Here is a 16858-nt window from a genome sequence, read left to right as displayed (position 1 = left end):
GGTGTGCGATTGAGAGAAATTTTACAAGTAGGTAGCAACCCAATTGACCAAGGGTTTTGTGGTCTCTATCCTTAACGTGTGCTCACATTTTATGAGATCGAAAGCAAGGTTGGCAATGATATAAAAATGACCAAAATGCCTAGGTAGGTAGCATGCGAATGAGACGTTATATGTTATTGTGTGCATTAGGAGGGTGTTCTGCAGTGGAAGGTTTTGTTTGAGGGGGGCAACGAGAGGTGGGGGCAGCACCTGGTGGTCTGCATGTAGGTAGGGGTGGGGGAACGAGGACGAGACTCGAGAAAGACTCGCTTCGTTGTTGCATGTGGCTTCACTGAAAAAGTGAGCCGTCTCTTCTGCCTCCCCCTATCTCTTCTCTCTCTCCCCCCCTCTCGGCTTCGTACGGGGCCGGGGTTCTTTGTGTGTCCGTCCCCGATCCCCCTCATCCCGGGCACTGCATCGTTTTGCCAGCTTCCCAGATAGCCTCCAGGCTCCTCCCCCCTTTTGCGTCGGAACGAGAAGAAGAAGAAGAGAAGACGGCCGCATCTCAAAGGATTCCCGTCGATTTGTAGACAAGCAACAGACCCGGTGAAACGCACGATCCAATCTTCCGACTCCCGTTGACGCTCCTAAGCTCCTCAGCTATGGCGGCTTCTTCAATTTTCGTGCACTACAATGGCTTGCGGGCCGCCTCCGACGGAGTTGCAGATTTCGGCCTCAGTTCTTCTTCTCCTACTCTACAACGCGCATCTCCAGGTGCATTTCAATCTTGTTTTGTTTAGCTTATCGTTTTGAGTTCGCTCTCCTCCTTTGCAAAGGGCGCGGCATTTTCTGGGAACATTTTGCGAAATCTCTCGTTGTCTTCTGTCTTGCGTTCATCGTCATGTGTTACTGTTCTTTTCTAAAGGTTGCGTTAGCTGTTCTGCCACCGTGGGAATCTCTCTCACTTCTGTCATAGTTGCAAACATAAGATTGGCTACATTAATGTGCTGACTCAACCAGCATCTTGCGTTTGAACATAGCACTGTATAACGCTGGTCAATAGAAAATAGCTGATATGTTTTTTAGCATTTTGGTCGACGCTCAAGGTCAGAGGGAACTTCGTTGGGGAATGCTGGTACGGTGCACTTGTATCTAGATCATGATTGATCTCGATATTTGCTAGTAGCTAAGCTGGAGCTGCAAAGTTTATTCCATGCTAATGAGTTGCAAATGACATGCATGTTAATATGCAGGGATCTTGTCTTGAGAATCCCCTTTCAAGCAGCTGCAAATGGACATTTCTTTTCATTCTAGTTAGTTGGGAGTATGGGAGTCGCATGCTGTAGCTTTGCCCTAGATAACTTTATGCATGACGTCTTATAGTTTTTAGGATATGCCATACTATGCCATGTGCACTCACAGCTCTTGAACATGGCATTAAACACCATGAAAGCTGATAGGTCGCTGAACATGGGGGATCTACCAATGATCTCATGTAATTCTGATGGATATGAAGATCTTAAAATTAGGATCTTCACAGACATTTTTAGCATCTAAGGTAGAACTAATGATGGATCCTCTGGATTTGCCATGCTGACCATGCAAGTGCTAAAAGTAATTTTCACCCAAACAGAGAACACGGACATCCAGTCAATTATATTTGAAGGATCTCTCTATAATGGGATATTCATTCTTAAAGAACCAAAAAACACAGTTTTCCCAAATCTTCACCAGCAGAAAGTAACATTTTCCCAGTAACAGTATATGTATGTGCAACCAATTATATTTCAAGGATATTGCCACAATGGGATATTCATTCTCAAAACATGCAACAACCTGTTTCCTCAAAAGTTTACTAGCAGGATATTTGCTTTATAGAGTCAGAAAGCATACTAGTCTCATTAATTCAGCATACCAGTCTTATTAATTCTGCGTTAGGGATCTTTTCTTGATTTGCATGCTCATTTGTAAACATGCAAAAAAATGTTTGCTCTTTGTGTTTTGCAGTGCATAGTCTTAGAATCATTTCGCTATTTGAATATTCTGATTAGCTTGTCCTAGTTTGGGGTTCAAGTTATTTATATTGTTGTAAACTCCCAATTCTGTCTCAGAACTTGCCTAGTCTGAAAATTAAGGAACTATGATGAGATGAACCTATGTGCATGGTTTGGGGAATGTAATACATGAGCATTGGAAGTAAGGCAACCAGAGTGAAAACCTGAAATCTGAAAACTGAATAATTTTTGCATTTGAGGAGGATTACCAAAATAGTCCAAGTTCCCCTCCCCTAAAACGGTGAATGGTAGAATTATAAGCCCTTAACATGTCTCAACTGTAGCTGTGCAAGCTGAAGTTACACACCATACTTTTGTTATTTGCTGAGGTTACACACCAAACTTTATTTGCATTAGGTTTGCTTGGTTCTAGATCTTCACATGCTTGAGGCTCATAAAGTGCTCTACTGATCTGTTGTCACCTTCTGAAAAAGGCTGTATTGTGCTTTTTGACTGTGGGATTTAAAACAAAAAATTGTCAAGACAGAGAGTTTTCAAATGGCCATAAGTGTTGGTGGGGATCCCTTGCCAAAAGTCCTAAGGGTCTACCTCTTTAGTCCAAATGCTAAAGGGAGCCCTGAGCACAAATGCTAGGGTCTAAGTGTGTGATAATGTGTAGATACAAAACCATGTCATCTATCAATGGCCATTCCTACAAATCCTATTTGGAGATCCAAACTAGGAGTTAAACTTGGCCAGGCAAATTTGAGTGGACATGATCAAACAAACTTGTATGATCAGACTTTCTTATAGTTCATGCCAGGCAATTTGATGGACATGATCAAACGAATGTGTATGATCAAACTTTCTAATGGTTCCCAGTGGAATGTACAGTAAAACTTGGTAGCAAGGTGCATGTACTGGTGAATGGACCTGGCTGATATGCATCTTCAGTAGATCATGATGTATCTCCAATAGATCATGAAGCAACTGATGATATGTGTTTGTTTTATTTAGTGTCTATAATTTTGAAACTTGTACAGTTTGATGTCTTCCATCACTCGTATATTTGAGGTAGATTTTAGGTCACTTAATTGTTTGCTAGCATCAATTGAATGCAAGTGAACCTTGTTAGTTTGCTAGGAATGTCATGGCAATGAAGCTATTGATCAGGTAGTATGTTAAGGCTATGCCAACGTTAGGTGTTTTTCTTTCTTTGTATGTTATTGAGAGTAAAATTTTGATTTCAATTTGTATGGCAAGGCTAAAAATGGTTTTGTTTGTTTGTTTGTTTGTTCCAAGGAAATTCTGATTTAGGTAGTAGGTCACAGCCCAGGAGCATATTTCTTAAGCTGAACTTTTTCTTTGCTTTATTGCTTTTGTTGAAATCCTTCTCAATAGAAAGTTCTAATTCAGGTAGTAACTGTAGTCTTGGTTTTGGAATCATTATGAGAATGATGTCATTATCGCTAAGGATTGAGCTTGAATATATGGTAGTTGCAGCACAAATGCGTTTTTTCTGAGACTTCTATTTGGTTTTAGGTGTCAAGCTGAGCCCAAGAGCTACTCTTTCCACTGGTGCACCAAAAAGGGAAACTGATCCAAAAAAGAGAGTTGTGATTACAGGGATGGGGCTTGTTTCTGTCTTTGGAAATGATGTAGACACTTATTATCAGAAGCTTCTGGAAGGACAGAGTGGCATTGGACTAATCGATCGATTTGATGCTTCAAAGTTTCCTACAAGATTTGCAGGACAAATTAAAAACTTTTCATCTGAAGGGTACATTGATGGGAAGAATGATCGTCGCCTGGATGATTGTCTTCGATATTGCATCGTGAGTGGGAAAAAAGCCTTGGAGAATGCAAAACTTGGTGGAGAAAATTTGGACAAGGTACATTTACACCTAACTTTCAACCGGTAATATCCAGTTTGCATGTATCTAGTGCAAGTCTTTTTAATAACATCCTCACCTACTTTTAATTGTTTTCGCATTCTCTGTTTTACTATCCAGCATCTATTATTGACCTATTACCATATGACAATTATGCTATGCCCTTTCTCACTGCTGCTTTTTTTCATTGAAATTGTGACAAAAATGAAAAGCACTCTGCAGATGCACTTACTTTTTAAGAACGCTGCAATAACCAAGTTGGCTAGGTGGTGGTGTCTCACTTGTACAAATGTTAGTTGCTGTGAACGTATCAAATGGAATCAGTCTCCAATTATGTGTGCTACTTTATTGAAGGCCAATCCTGGAGTTGGTTTGGTTTGAGAATCCTCAAGTCAACTGGCATGCCTGTGATTTTGTACAATAGTGCATTCTTGCCATTTCACTCTCATGCTTTCATGGACTTCGGAAACTGCACTTTGCAGAACAGCTCAATATTGTCATGTGACTATGAACCTGTGATGAGCACGTGTCTACTGCTTGCAGTTATCTTCACAGCTGTGATCTCCCCATCTGCCATATTTCATGTTGATGAAAATCCCGGTTGATGTCTGTATTGTGTACAGGCTTAGCTAGAAGCTAGATCTCATATGACATCAAACTGATTGGCTTGTAGATTGAGGAGAAACTTAAACAGATGATGCAATTGCGAAATTGTATGTGGGCTAGTTGCACACTCTGTGGAGTGGTGAATGGCAGAAGCAATATCCAACTGGATCAGCCACACGCTGAAATACAGCATGCAATTCCTTGGTTTACCCATAGTCCTCATGCCTTCTCGTTTGTGCACTGGCCATTCTCATTGACAATCACTTGTATGAGGTGCAGGCTTAGCTAGGATGCAGATTATTCTCTGCAGCCAAATAGCATGATCATGTTGAAAGCATGGAAGTCACATACTTTTTCATGCCATTGTGCATACTGTTCTAAATGTGGCTATTGGATCAAGAAGACCAGTGCAGGCAGTTGTTGCAGATTACTTTTCTTTTGTTTGGCAGGGGGGGAGGGGTTCCTCCCTTGGAAGCCCTCTTCTGCTACCTGAAAATGCAAAATGAAGTGTTGATTCTCATTGGTCTTTTCCACCATGTCTGAAGTCTAATTGCTGATGGTTGGTTGTGTGGACATGGGTTTCAGGCTGCAAAGCAGGCATTAATGGGTATAGACTGATCTAGACTGCTGCTGTTGCAGAAAATCTGAGGTTGTTTGGGCTACTACTCAGGCAATGATTAGCTGTATTGGGGGGGGCATCCTCACATGTACAAACTGAACTGCTTCAGAGAGGTTGATGCAACCATTTTTCAAAATCAATGGCTTTTGAGGGGTTTGGAATTTTTTGAGTGATCAGAGGAATTAGATTTGGCCATGATAAACTGCTGAATCCTGATGTGGGCTGCTGTCCTTAGCTAGTACTAAATGCCATACCTATGTGTGATGTCATCAGCTATATTGCTCAGCCACAATCTTAAAACATGCACTTTAGAATAGGGAAGGCAAGGAGAGACATTGAAGGCCTGAAAGTTTTAACTTGAGTAGTTCTTTGCATATATTCATCTTTGGCTATTTTGGTCATGGGTAACTTGTTGCCCACCTATTTGGTCATTTTCATGACTGCCTGTTGGTTGCAGAACTTTGAATATTGTGCTGCCTATACTTTGTGTTTTGTGCATAAATAAATATAGGCAGCCTGTTATCATATTCACTTCTTTTAGTTTCATTTCCACTTGTGATCTCTTTTAACTCAGCCCAACTCAGGTTCTTGCAATCTTGCTTTGTTTTTATACGGTCTTCACTTCTTTCCTGCTATTGTTTGTGCTTCTGACAGATTGGAAAAGTCTCTTGGTCAGGCTTGATATAAGAACAGTATCACTTTATTTGATCCTAGCATGTTGTTAACAGTTGCACTTTGCTGTCATGAGCCTATCTGCTGCAGCATTTTCATAGTCACAGGACATGCTGTTGCATAATTTCTAGTTGTTGAGGTTGCACCATTTCCATTTCTATTTCATCATTTCCTAAATCTTCATTCAAAGTATCACTTGATTTGTTTCAAACTAGATGGCTTACTCCTGAACATTTACCGATTTACTAATTACCTTGATGCATGTATTCTAAAGGCCATAGCTTTACCATTGTTTAGCCATTTCCTTTTCTTGTATGTGAGTCAGTTTCCTGAATTTGACCCATTCATGTTGTCTATAGGCACCTGGTTTCTATTGCTGCTTTTGTTGTGTGTGATTTTGCTGTTCCTATTTTACTTTTGGTAGTTCCTTGCTCTTTTCTTTTTGTGCATTTTTGAAGCCTCCTTTCTTCCTACGTCTTTGCTGCTAGCCTCGTGTTCTAATGTGGAGCAGCCTTAAGAGCCAGATTCTCAACAATCAAGGAGAGGAGGTGCTTCTGTTAAGCAAGGCAGTTCTGTACTTCCTTTGGTGTTTGGGTTACTTCTGAATGCACTAATCTCCTCTCACAGATGTGGTTTCAGCTTCAAAGAGGGTCCATTAGATGTGTGTTTTGGTCTGGTTACTTCCATACTTGATTTTCCTCTTTCATCCATTGCCGCTTATTGGAAAATTGGTGATGGGGTGTGAAGAAATACCCTAACATAAAAACATCAACAGAAACCATACGACAAAGCACAGACTGATAAAAGAACACAGTTAGGGTTAGGGTAACTCAGAGACAATGAACACAGTGAATGAATAAAGTGATATGACTACTGAATATACGATGCTCATGCAACAAACACACTATTTAGTGAATGAATGCTGAACCTCGAATTCCTGTATCTCAAGGCAAGGATTAGGGTAGGGGTAATGAGCTGGAGAGATTGTCGTATTTTGAACAGATCCCGAATTGCAGCAAGGCAGCCTTTGGATGTCGAACACTAGCAAACGCAGCAGTGAGAAGCTGGATTTGATGGAGGCGTCAATGAGGAGAGAGAGAGAGAGAGAGAGAGAGAGAGATTAAAAATGCAGACTGTAGGAGAGAGAGAGAGAGAGAGAGAGAGAGAGAGAGAGAGTAAAAACGCAGGTAGGATAGCTTGCAGGAGAGAGAGAAACTTAAAACATAGGCAGGATAGCCAATAGGAGAGAGAACTGCCAAACACAGGCAGAACAGCTTGGCGACAGTTTGTAGGAGCTGGCGATTGCTGGAAGAGAGAGAAAACTGCCAGTCGACACCTGCAGCAGCTGGGCGACAGCTTACAGGAAGCAAACGCAAGGCTGCGATGATGTGGCAGGTTGTATGGCAGCAGGTCTGCACAGGAACAGCAGACACCTGGCTGGAATTGGCTTTAAACTGCGTGAAGAGGGTTGGAAATCAGGCGCCAACTGATGGAGACAGCAATGGATAGCTTCGGCTGAGATGTCCTCTGTAAGTGGGGTGTGGGCAGCAAGCTGAAACACCTGAAATCTGAAAAAACGAGATTGAAGACTGAATGGATGGTAGCATATGTATTTATAGAAAGTTTGGGCCCTCCCAAAAGGATTTGAGCATGTGGGACACAAAAACTCTCTAGGATCGCGTTCCTTTTAAATAAACAAGGTTTCTTCATTAATAAAGCATGTTTTGGGGCTGTTTAAGTAAAGCTAATGTATTTTTAGTTCAACAGGGTGATGGCATTGAACTGCCATTTCTTGTGGCTATGTAGCAGGTTGGGGGTGGTAGAAGCTACCATTTTGAATGTTTTAGGACCAAAAAATTGCCATCCCTTGTGACAATCCCTTCATTATCAAGGGAACACTCTCATAGGATGAAAAGAAGCTAGAAAATGAGAAGCTTGGGTAAACATAGAGTACACAAGGAATTTATTTTGATGATACAAGTGCAATTGGGGGTTGCCTATGCCACTTGGTAAGTCTTTTAAGAAGGTAATATTCTTGGGAGTTAGTTCTCATCAAGTCTGAGAACATCATGCTTAGGATACCTCACAAGTTACAATTTCCAATCGGTATTGAAGCTCGTATTGCCAGGGCCTTCTTTTCAACTAGTTGACTATCTAGTCTAAATTATGCCCTCCTGAAAGCATATTTCATGCTTTCTCTTGCTTTAGAATATAGGAAGTGGATGTTAATACTCTGTCAAATTACTCACATGGGATATTGGATATATATTTCTTGGTCACAAGTCCAAGTTGTAGGCCAAAAAGGGCTGCTTGTACATGATACAAGCTGGGCAGAACCCAAATTGCTTTACTTTTTGCATTTGGATTCTTTAGGTAGACCCATTGTTGTTGTGGAGATAAGCTCCATTGATACTTCCTTTGTGTGCTGTCTTTTAAGTTTTGTGATGTCTTATCTGCTAATAATTTTGAGCATAGATCTCTATAGAATATGAGTTTATATGATCGATACTTGAACACTATCATTTAGGGTTTGCCCCAATTATACTGGTAGAAGTAACATAGCATATGATCATTGTGGTATAAATAACATCAATACTTTCATTCACAATTAGTCTAGCTGTAAAAAGAGAATGCTTATTGCCAAGACTATGATAAATTGTCTCAAAAAGCAACTTTTTATCAAAAGGCATGGAATTTAAAGACATCTTGAATTAATAGATGACAACTTTAGAGCATATGCATGTGCTTATACTTAGATTGTAAATGGTGGTTTGCAAAAGCAATCCTCCCAAGCAAGCAATGTGACTTGAATGATTAGATGGGTTACTCTGGTGCATCTGCTTTGGCTTATATGGAATCAAGTGGACATCTTTACTTAGCATGACAAAGAGTAAAGATAGTAGAATGGCTATCTTGGCATTTGGTTAAATCTTTATTGTAGTTAGTATGGCACAAAGTAATCTAACTGAAGAAAGACCAGCATATTGACTTGACGAGGCTATCACTTAAAGCACGATAAAGGTAGTAGAATGGTTCTCTCGACATTCAGCAAATCCTGTAATGTAGTAAGCATAGCACAAAGTAATTTAACCAAACAGTGGCTATCTTTGTGATTCACAAACTGTTTATTGTAGTTAGCATCGGACAAATAAATAGAGCTGAACGAAGTCCATCGTTTCGCGATTAGATGAGCCCATTGACCAAAAAAGTATTTTCCTAAATGTTACCCATTTTATGGAATATGTTCCATGTCATAGGAAAATCTTTAATCAAGATCAACTATGCCACCAATGTAATTGCCAAGGGAGACACATTTTGCTTTTAAGTGAAGAAAAATCAATGTTGTGATTGGTATCGGTTGTGGTAGAAACACATGACATGTAGGGTAAGGAGTCGTCAAACCTGAAATGTGTGAAATGCTTGCAATGTCTCACTAAAATGTACCATTGAAATGCTTGAAATTTGTGTCTTGTGCTCATAAACATTTCCATAACTTTACAGCCATTTCATGGTTTACTTGTCGATTCAATATGCACCTATCCTATAGTACAATGTTTTGGGGGTAAAATGTTACAACTTTTAAATATTTCCCTATTACCCTAACTCACTCCAACCCCTCCATCTTGACCTTATCGGTGTGGGGCCTAGAGATAACAGTCCAAACTGAAGATAATGAGGATGGGAACGAGCATGTTTAGTTAGTGGACACATATGAATTCTTCGTTTCTACTAGCCTCCATTGATACATAGAAGATGGGGATATTACATTCTCTTTGCTTTGGTTTAGGCTGATTTGTATAAACAATTGCCAGTGATGGACATTAGCTAAATTGTTAGGTGACCTTAGTATTGTTTAGGAACCTTATTTATAGGTTAATCCTTAGGGCTGAGCTCCCCTTGCGAGGTAGACTCAATGATCCGAGGCAACAGAGTTCACGGTATTCCAAGGAGGTTTTGGATGGCATTGCCTCGGTATGTCTCTTGATTGGCTACCAAAATCGTGCATGTTACATGTGGTATCATAAGGATATTAATAATCTTTTTACATTTATATCGATTGGTCTATTAGGATGTCTCAATTGTATACGTCACTACACTTCTTAATTCAGTTTAAGCCTCAAAGGATATCAGTAGTCTTTATTCTTTTATATCCACTAGTCTATAAGGATGCCTCAATTGCATATATCACTGCACTTTAGCTTGCGATCAGCAACAAGCATGAAGCCTATGAAAGATAGTGAGCCTATTGGAGCCTTTTTATGTATACCTATCATTGGGAGCCCTTACCTTTGATCCTTTGCGATGAAGTTGGTGTGGGATGGGGCTAATGAGCTCATGGTGCAACCATTTGGGTGTGTGACTTACAGAAATTGTAAAACCAACTTTATCTTCTACCTACTCTAGGGTTGGAATATGACTAATGATTGGATGGTGAAATGTTAGGTTCACGATTTGGGCCTTGTAGATTGTATTACAACTTAACCTTCTCCCTACTTTAGGGCTTTATTTCTTTACTTGATTCTTGTAAGTTGGCTTTTATTTAAACCGAAGAAAATTGTATAACAACTTCACTAAGTACTTTTTGTTGATTGAAGGTTGAGTTTGCTTTGATACCAGCTGTACAGTGAGCACCTAAATGCACAACAAGGAGAGTAAGAACAAGTGGTTTTTTGCTTTGTTGTCGTGAGAATGAGTTTGCCTTGATACCAAGTGTAGGGTATACACCTTATTGCACAACTAGAGGAGAGAACAATTGGTACAAACCCCTAAACTCTATAGTTTGGAGTCAAAACTGATAGTTGTAGATTGGTTGTAACTAACACTTTTTATTCAAAGATCAGATCCAAGGACCATCGCTTAAGTTGATATATAGTTTGCAACAATTGATGATGTAGCTAGTATTGCTAAGGCAGGTGTCCATGTGGGCCATGACATTCTAGGATCGTTGGCGTATAACACTTTCCTACATGCTGGGATTTAGTTTTGGGCAACATGGTTGAGATGTTTCACTATTGCACTTATGGTAGAAAAACTCGAGTATGATTATGCCACACCATCGGATTGGTGGATGGCTATGATAATGATAATGATTAAGGATGACTATGTTGGTGGGACAGCAATAGTATTTGGAGCAAAGAGTGGTTGGGAGTTTGGACCAATCAAATATAGGCTTGTTAGTGTGTATATGTCATGGGGACGTGAAATTTTGATGCTTTGCTTAGCATTTGATTAAAGAGTTAATTAAATGTGCAAATGTGACTTGCACATGTGAGGTCCAGGTTAGTTATTTCACAATGTTGGACAAAATATCAGTGAGTGCCTAAAGGCAAAAGTTGTAGCACGTTGCATTGGATAGGTACTAGGTGGTACATGGCGTTAGAATTTGGCCTAGACTATTTAATTAGCTCTAAGTGTGAATGATGACACTAGAATCCCGGCTAACAAGTGCTCAAGATCACTTGTGTGATAAATTGGCCTAGCCAATTTAATTGTTGGTTAGTCAAATTACTTTTCTTGAGTTGTAAATAATCATTAAATTAATTTTCAAAATTAACATTTTGAAAATCAATTTAATATATCTAAATTATGTTGGATATAGTTTTGGGAGGTTGCCACTTGGCAAAACTTGCCTATGCAAGCGAGGAAAATGTTTTTGGAGGTTGGGAGAGAGGGAAAATGACCATTCTCAAGTTAGAGAATTAATGGAGGAGCTGTTTTGCTGTAGGCACCAGCGATTAGGAGGCATTGGAGGCCAGCTAGGAGGGTTTTCAAGCAAGTGACTGTCTTCAGAGGCTGTCTAGTAGTAGGCAAGTTGGTGATAGCAGTAGAAGGCCCCTAGGGCAGCAGGTGATAGCATTTAATGCTGTCCAAAACACGGCAGTGAAAGATTTCTCTCCTCTCGTGCAGAAAATCAGAAATTTCTCTCTTCAGCACTCTCTCATCCTCTAGTGTTTTCCCATTTTTCTTGAGCAATTTTCAGCAAGATCAGCCATTAGAGGTGGAGATTTCGACTAATCTTTGCTGTAAACCCAAATTTATAGCAAAAATTAGGTTTTGACAGCCACTTTGGAAGATTGCTCAGAATGAAGGTCTAGAGACTTGAACTTCAATCACTTAAATTGGGGCAATTTCAATAGATTCAAGTGACGATCCAGCCAGTAGACATTTGGGGCTGAATTTGTCACTCAAGGAGCATAGTTGAAGGCCATTCCCCAAACAAACCAAGGGGCAAATTGGTTTGAAGGCTCACTGGTCATTCGAGACAGCAAGAGGCAATTGGAGAGCAAAGGAGATTCAAGGAATCTCAATGTATTCCTTTTGGATTGCAATACAAGTCAAATAAATATTACAAGGGGCACCAATTTTGGGGCCAATTGGCTGTACGTTGTCCAAGATTAAGTGGTAAGTCGTGCATTTCAATTTTATGTAATTAGTTTCTAGCTGTAATTGTTGATTAATCAAGTCATTACCACCCTCTTTGAGAAGGCAGGCTGGTTTCAGCACGACTTGCCAATTTTGTACTTGCATGGCTTTTGCTGGCTTTCCTCACAAAATTGTGAGTAGCGAGTGCTATCCTTACAGGAGCAGCTGTCCATAGCAGGTGCATCTGCAGTTGTCCTCTTGATAGGCCTTCTGTGTGCTTTGAGAAAATCATGTATTATTCCTTAACTTTTTACAGTTGTTTTAAAAGCCTAAAACCTTGTTTATGTGAAACCTGTACCGTACCTTTTGGTCATATTTCCGTTTAGCATGTGCAGAACTGTATGTTGGTTGTGCAAGCGCACAAGATCACAGTCTGTTTTTCTTACCTTTCTTCACCACAGATGAAAGTGTAAAAGCAAATACTCCTTTTTATTACATGTCAGATGGACAATTTTCTCTTCATTTTTTCTGGATATATTGTTCAAAATAGAGACTGACCTGCACGCTTCCGTTTTGCCTAAGCAGGAGACTTGGTTGAATCCAAAGGGCATTTTTTGACGGTCTTGTTTTCACTCTATTATGTAGGTTGACAAGCAGAAGGTAGGGGTTCTGGTTGGGTCAGGCATGGGGGGTTTGACCGTGTTCTCAGATGGGGTTCAGGCCCTGATTGAAAAAGGATACAAGAGGATAACCCCCTTTTTCATTCCTTATGCTATTACCAACATGGGCTCAGCGTTGTTGGCTATAGAACTAGGGCTTATGGGCCCCAATTACTCTATTTCAACAGCATGTGCAACTTCGAACTACTGTTTTTATGCAGCTGCAAACCACATCCGGAGGGGTGAGGCAGATGTAATGGTTGCTGGAGGAACAGAGGCAGCCATTATTCCAGTGGGATTGGGAGGATTTGTTGCTTGCCGGGCACTTTCTCAGAGGAATGATGATCCTGTGACTGCATCTCGGCCATGGGACAAAGATCGAGATGGTTTTGTCATGGGTGAAGGTGCTGGTGTTCTGGTAAATATTTCTCTCTCTTCAGTTTTCCTTTGAAAGAACTGGGGTTTTTGCACATTTTACCTCAACTTTTGTGGCTGCTAATTCTCAATTTGGTGTTGACAAAACATACTGGTTCTTTATTGTTCTATTGTTGCATGAAGGTGATGGAGAGCTTGGAACATGCCTTGAAGCGAGGAGCACCAATTTTTGCTGAGTATCTCGGTGGGGCTGTCACATGTGATGCTTATCACATGACTGATCCAAGAGCTGATGGATTGGGGGTGTCATCATGCATTGAACGGGCACTTGAGGATGCAGGAGTTGCAGCTGAAGAGGTAGATAAATAAAGGAGTGGCAGTTTTTCTTTGTGAATGCACCCCCTGTAGGTGTGTCAACAACATGGGATTTTTGCAGGTCAATTACATAAATGCTCATGCCACGTCTACACCTGTTGGTGACCTTGCTGAAGTAAATGCCATTAGAAAAGTGTTCAAAAATCCTAGAGAAATTAAAATGAACGGCACGAAGGTAAGCCCTAATGTTACTTCCGTTGATTTTTTGTTCCATAGTCATGGCAGTAATGGTACTGGTTCAAGATATAAGTTTTAACAGCATGCTACTGTTCTGTAGTCAATGATAGGGCACAGTTTAGGAGCAGCTGGAGGGCTTGAAGCGATTGCAACAATCAAGGCTATCAACACAGGCTGGGTTCATCCAACAATTAATCAGTTTGTAAGTCTGGTGGTGTCAAACGAACAGTCTTATCACAGAATGATTTGTCTAGCTATCAGTTGTTTTCCTATTGGAAGATCACATTTAACAAAATCACTGTTGGGCTTTTCTGAAGAATCTTGTCTGTCATGTAGAACCCGGAACCCGCAGTGGAGTTCGATACTGTAGCTGGTAAAAAGCAGCAACATGAGGTTCATGTTGGTGAGTATTGAAATAACTTTGCTTTAAAATCTGTGCAATGCCATGCTCGTGGTTCTATTTTACACCTTGCTGTATGTAGCTCATTATGGAAATGTGGTGCTTGCAGCTCTTTCAAACTCCTTTGGATTTGGTGGGCACAATTCTGTGGTTGTCTTTGCTCCTTACAATCCTTGAGAGACTTTTGCTGGAGGAGAGCCTTCTTGATAGCTTGTAGAGGAAATTGAGGCGGTGCCAAAATGGCACCATTTTTTTAGTGGTCAGGTAGGTTTTCAGAACAAACAGAGAATGCAGATTGAGGTCAATTCATTAGCTTGGTCAGTAGTGCATTATTCTCTTGAGCAGTAGTGTATTATTCCCGTGAGCGGTACAGTGACTAATACCATTCTTGAGTGCAGAGTAAGAATTGAACCTGCAGAGTTTCACGTGGGAAGTCTGGTATGGCAGTCTAGTTCTTGTATTTTTTGGTATTTTCTGTACGTGGAATTTTGAGTCCTAAACCAAAGGGTAGTTTAGCAGGCGCGCCAAAGAAGAAAGTTTGTGATATAGACGAAAATAATGAGAAATTAAGAGTGCTTTTTTCCTCCCCTTAAGAAAGTTACCTTACCGGGTTTCGAAGTACACTGAAGATACGACCTTGATACCACCGTACCATAATCTATATACGTTTCTAACAAAGGCAAGTTTCAGGGACTACCACGTGCAAATTGCAGAATAATACACAGCACTTCTTCTGGGCTATTATATGTTCACAACTTTAAATCTTCCGAGGGCATGCGATTTCCAACGTGTTCCTGCAATAGAGAACTCCCAGTAATTTCGAGTTTATGTATTGTTACACGCGAATTTCCCATGCAGTTTACATCTGTTCGAAATCATAAACATGCGGTGCAAAAAGAAGAGGACGGACGATTCATGAGCGTTCTAAAGGAGGATCACTCGTGCAGATGTTGGAATTTCAAGTTTTCTTTGGGGCTTGCTTGTAGTTTCACTCTATAAGTATTAAACGACATCCACTCTAACTCATTGAGCACAGCTTTAATGAGTGTACCTTGTGGTGGCTACTATTTCTAATTGGTTTGCTGGGACGGTTGCCTTTAGTTGTTTGCTCACTTTGAATAAACCGAAACTTTGCTTGCTCCAGGTTTTAAGGAAGATGTCTTGGTTGCTTGTACATGTATTGGTCTATATTATCTGCGAGTATGAATGCATACTGCTCAACTACATGTATGCATTGCTACACAAGTGGCACGATGTGTAGTTATGCACTTAGTTACATATCGAATTTTCCAAATCGTTGCACATCCAATTTTCATGGAATTGGCTTTTAGCTTCCTTGTGGATGCGCAAATTAATGAAACCTTTGTTCATGTTCTTGATCGTAAGAGGAGGATTGCCACCTTCTAATGGTAATAACACATGAAAAGGCAATATACTTGTAGAAGGTATCTCTCATCGTTTGCCGCCTTGTCCCTCTTCCACTTGTAGCAATACCTTTTAAATGGCATTTTTGCCACAATTATAGCATTTACTGTTTTTTTAAGAGAACATGGCAGACTATAACACTTAACTTTGTCACAAGATTTCCCTCAATATTAGAATTCTCTCTTGATCAAGGCCTTCCTTTCACTATCAAAGCATTAGAGATGCTGCTAGCATCAACATTCTTGTGGTTGACCCCTTACATGAGCAAGCTATTCTCAACATTTATACTTGACACTCCAATATTGAAGTGGTGTGGAATAGCTTATGGTAATATGAAATGTGCTCCAACTCTCAAGCAATGTGATAACTAAGAACTTAGCCTTTGCAGTATCCTTGAACCTAATCTCTTGAGCATTCAAGGCTCAAAATAGTGTTGAACTCAATTAGATGACTAGACATGGGAGTGCTTTGGCTTCACTCTAATATCAATGAGCTTCTTGTGCTAATAGATCTAGAGTGTAGTACCCTTTCTCATAGTGATCACGTGGAAGAATGCCCTTAAGATAGATGGGCTTTATTGACTTGTTTTGTGTGAAGGCATTATATGTTTGCTCCTTTGAATATGCAAAGTTCATCACTTAAAGCTTCTTGATATGACAAACTATATTATTTGATGATGAACCCAAAATAGTGTTTCAAAAAATTGGCTACATTTAGTATAAGATGATTCGTAAGTAGGGGAAATTTTTAGACAACTTGACACAACATTATTAAATTTCTATAGAATTTCAACATGCAACCGACAATAAAGTAGTCATCAACCATAAAAATGATCCATAATGTTATTGTGAATGTTAGACCACATTGCCAATACATGAAAGAATTTCAGCGTTGAATTTCTATAGAATTTCAACATGTAACCAACAATTAAGTAGACAACAACCATAAAAATGAGCCAAAATGTCATTGTGGATGTTAGACCACATTGTCAATACATGAAAGAATCACTATAGTCCATGACATGCATGATAGTCCATAGCTCAAAAGTTAAATTTTGTTGAAAAACGTCAAACGTAGTATGCACATAGCTCAATACATGAGTGACATCTTAACACATCAAAGATACGCAAGCAATATAGCAATCCGCAACATAATATATACTAGATGCTCCAACTCAATGCATGTGTTATCTAGAGTAGATATGTTGTTCAATATTGTAAGCAACTTCACATCTAAATAATGTTAATAATATTATGCTTCCAATATTGATATTCCTTAGCTAGCAAATACACATGAATAACTAGAAGAAAGCAATGTGTAGA

At 39.9% G+C, this 16858-nt stretch overlaps 1 protein-coding gene across 1 annotated transcript; it reads left to right on the top strand.

Annotated features, from left to right (window-relative positions):
- Positions 1–292: 292 nt before the first annotated feature.
- On the top strand, positions 293–14524 carry LOC148022303 (3-oxoacyl-[acyl-carrier-protein] synthase I, chloroplastic-like). The gene is made up of 8 exons (XM_087697935.1): positions 293–753; positions 3516–3865; positions 12771–13202; positions 13343–13516; positions 13596–13709; positions 13812–13913; positions 14048–14114; positions 14221–14524. The coding sequence occupies exons 1-8, from the start codon at positions 642–644 to the stop codon at positions 14286–14288; spliced, it is 1419 nt and encodes a 472-aa protein (XP_087554061.1). The 5' UTR covers positions 293–641; the 3' UTR covers positions 14289–14524.
- The last annotated feature ends 2334 nt before the right edge of the window (positions 14525–16858 follow it).

The sequence above is a fragment of the Lygodium microphyllum genome, chromosome 17, assembly GCF_053477565.2.
Source record: "Lygodium microphyllum isolate KBCC chromosome 17, Lygodium_microphyllum_v1.1.10, whole genome shotgun sequence".
Classification (NCBI taxonomy): domain Eukaryota; kingdom Viridiplantae; phylum Streptophyta; class Polypodiopsida; order Schizaeales; family Lygodiaceae; genus Lygodium; species Lygodium microphyllum.
The sequence above is the reverse complement of the archived record's forward strand: the minus strand, read 5'-3'. Positions and strand labels throughout refer to the sequence as shown.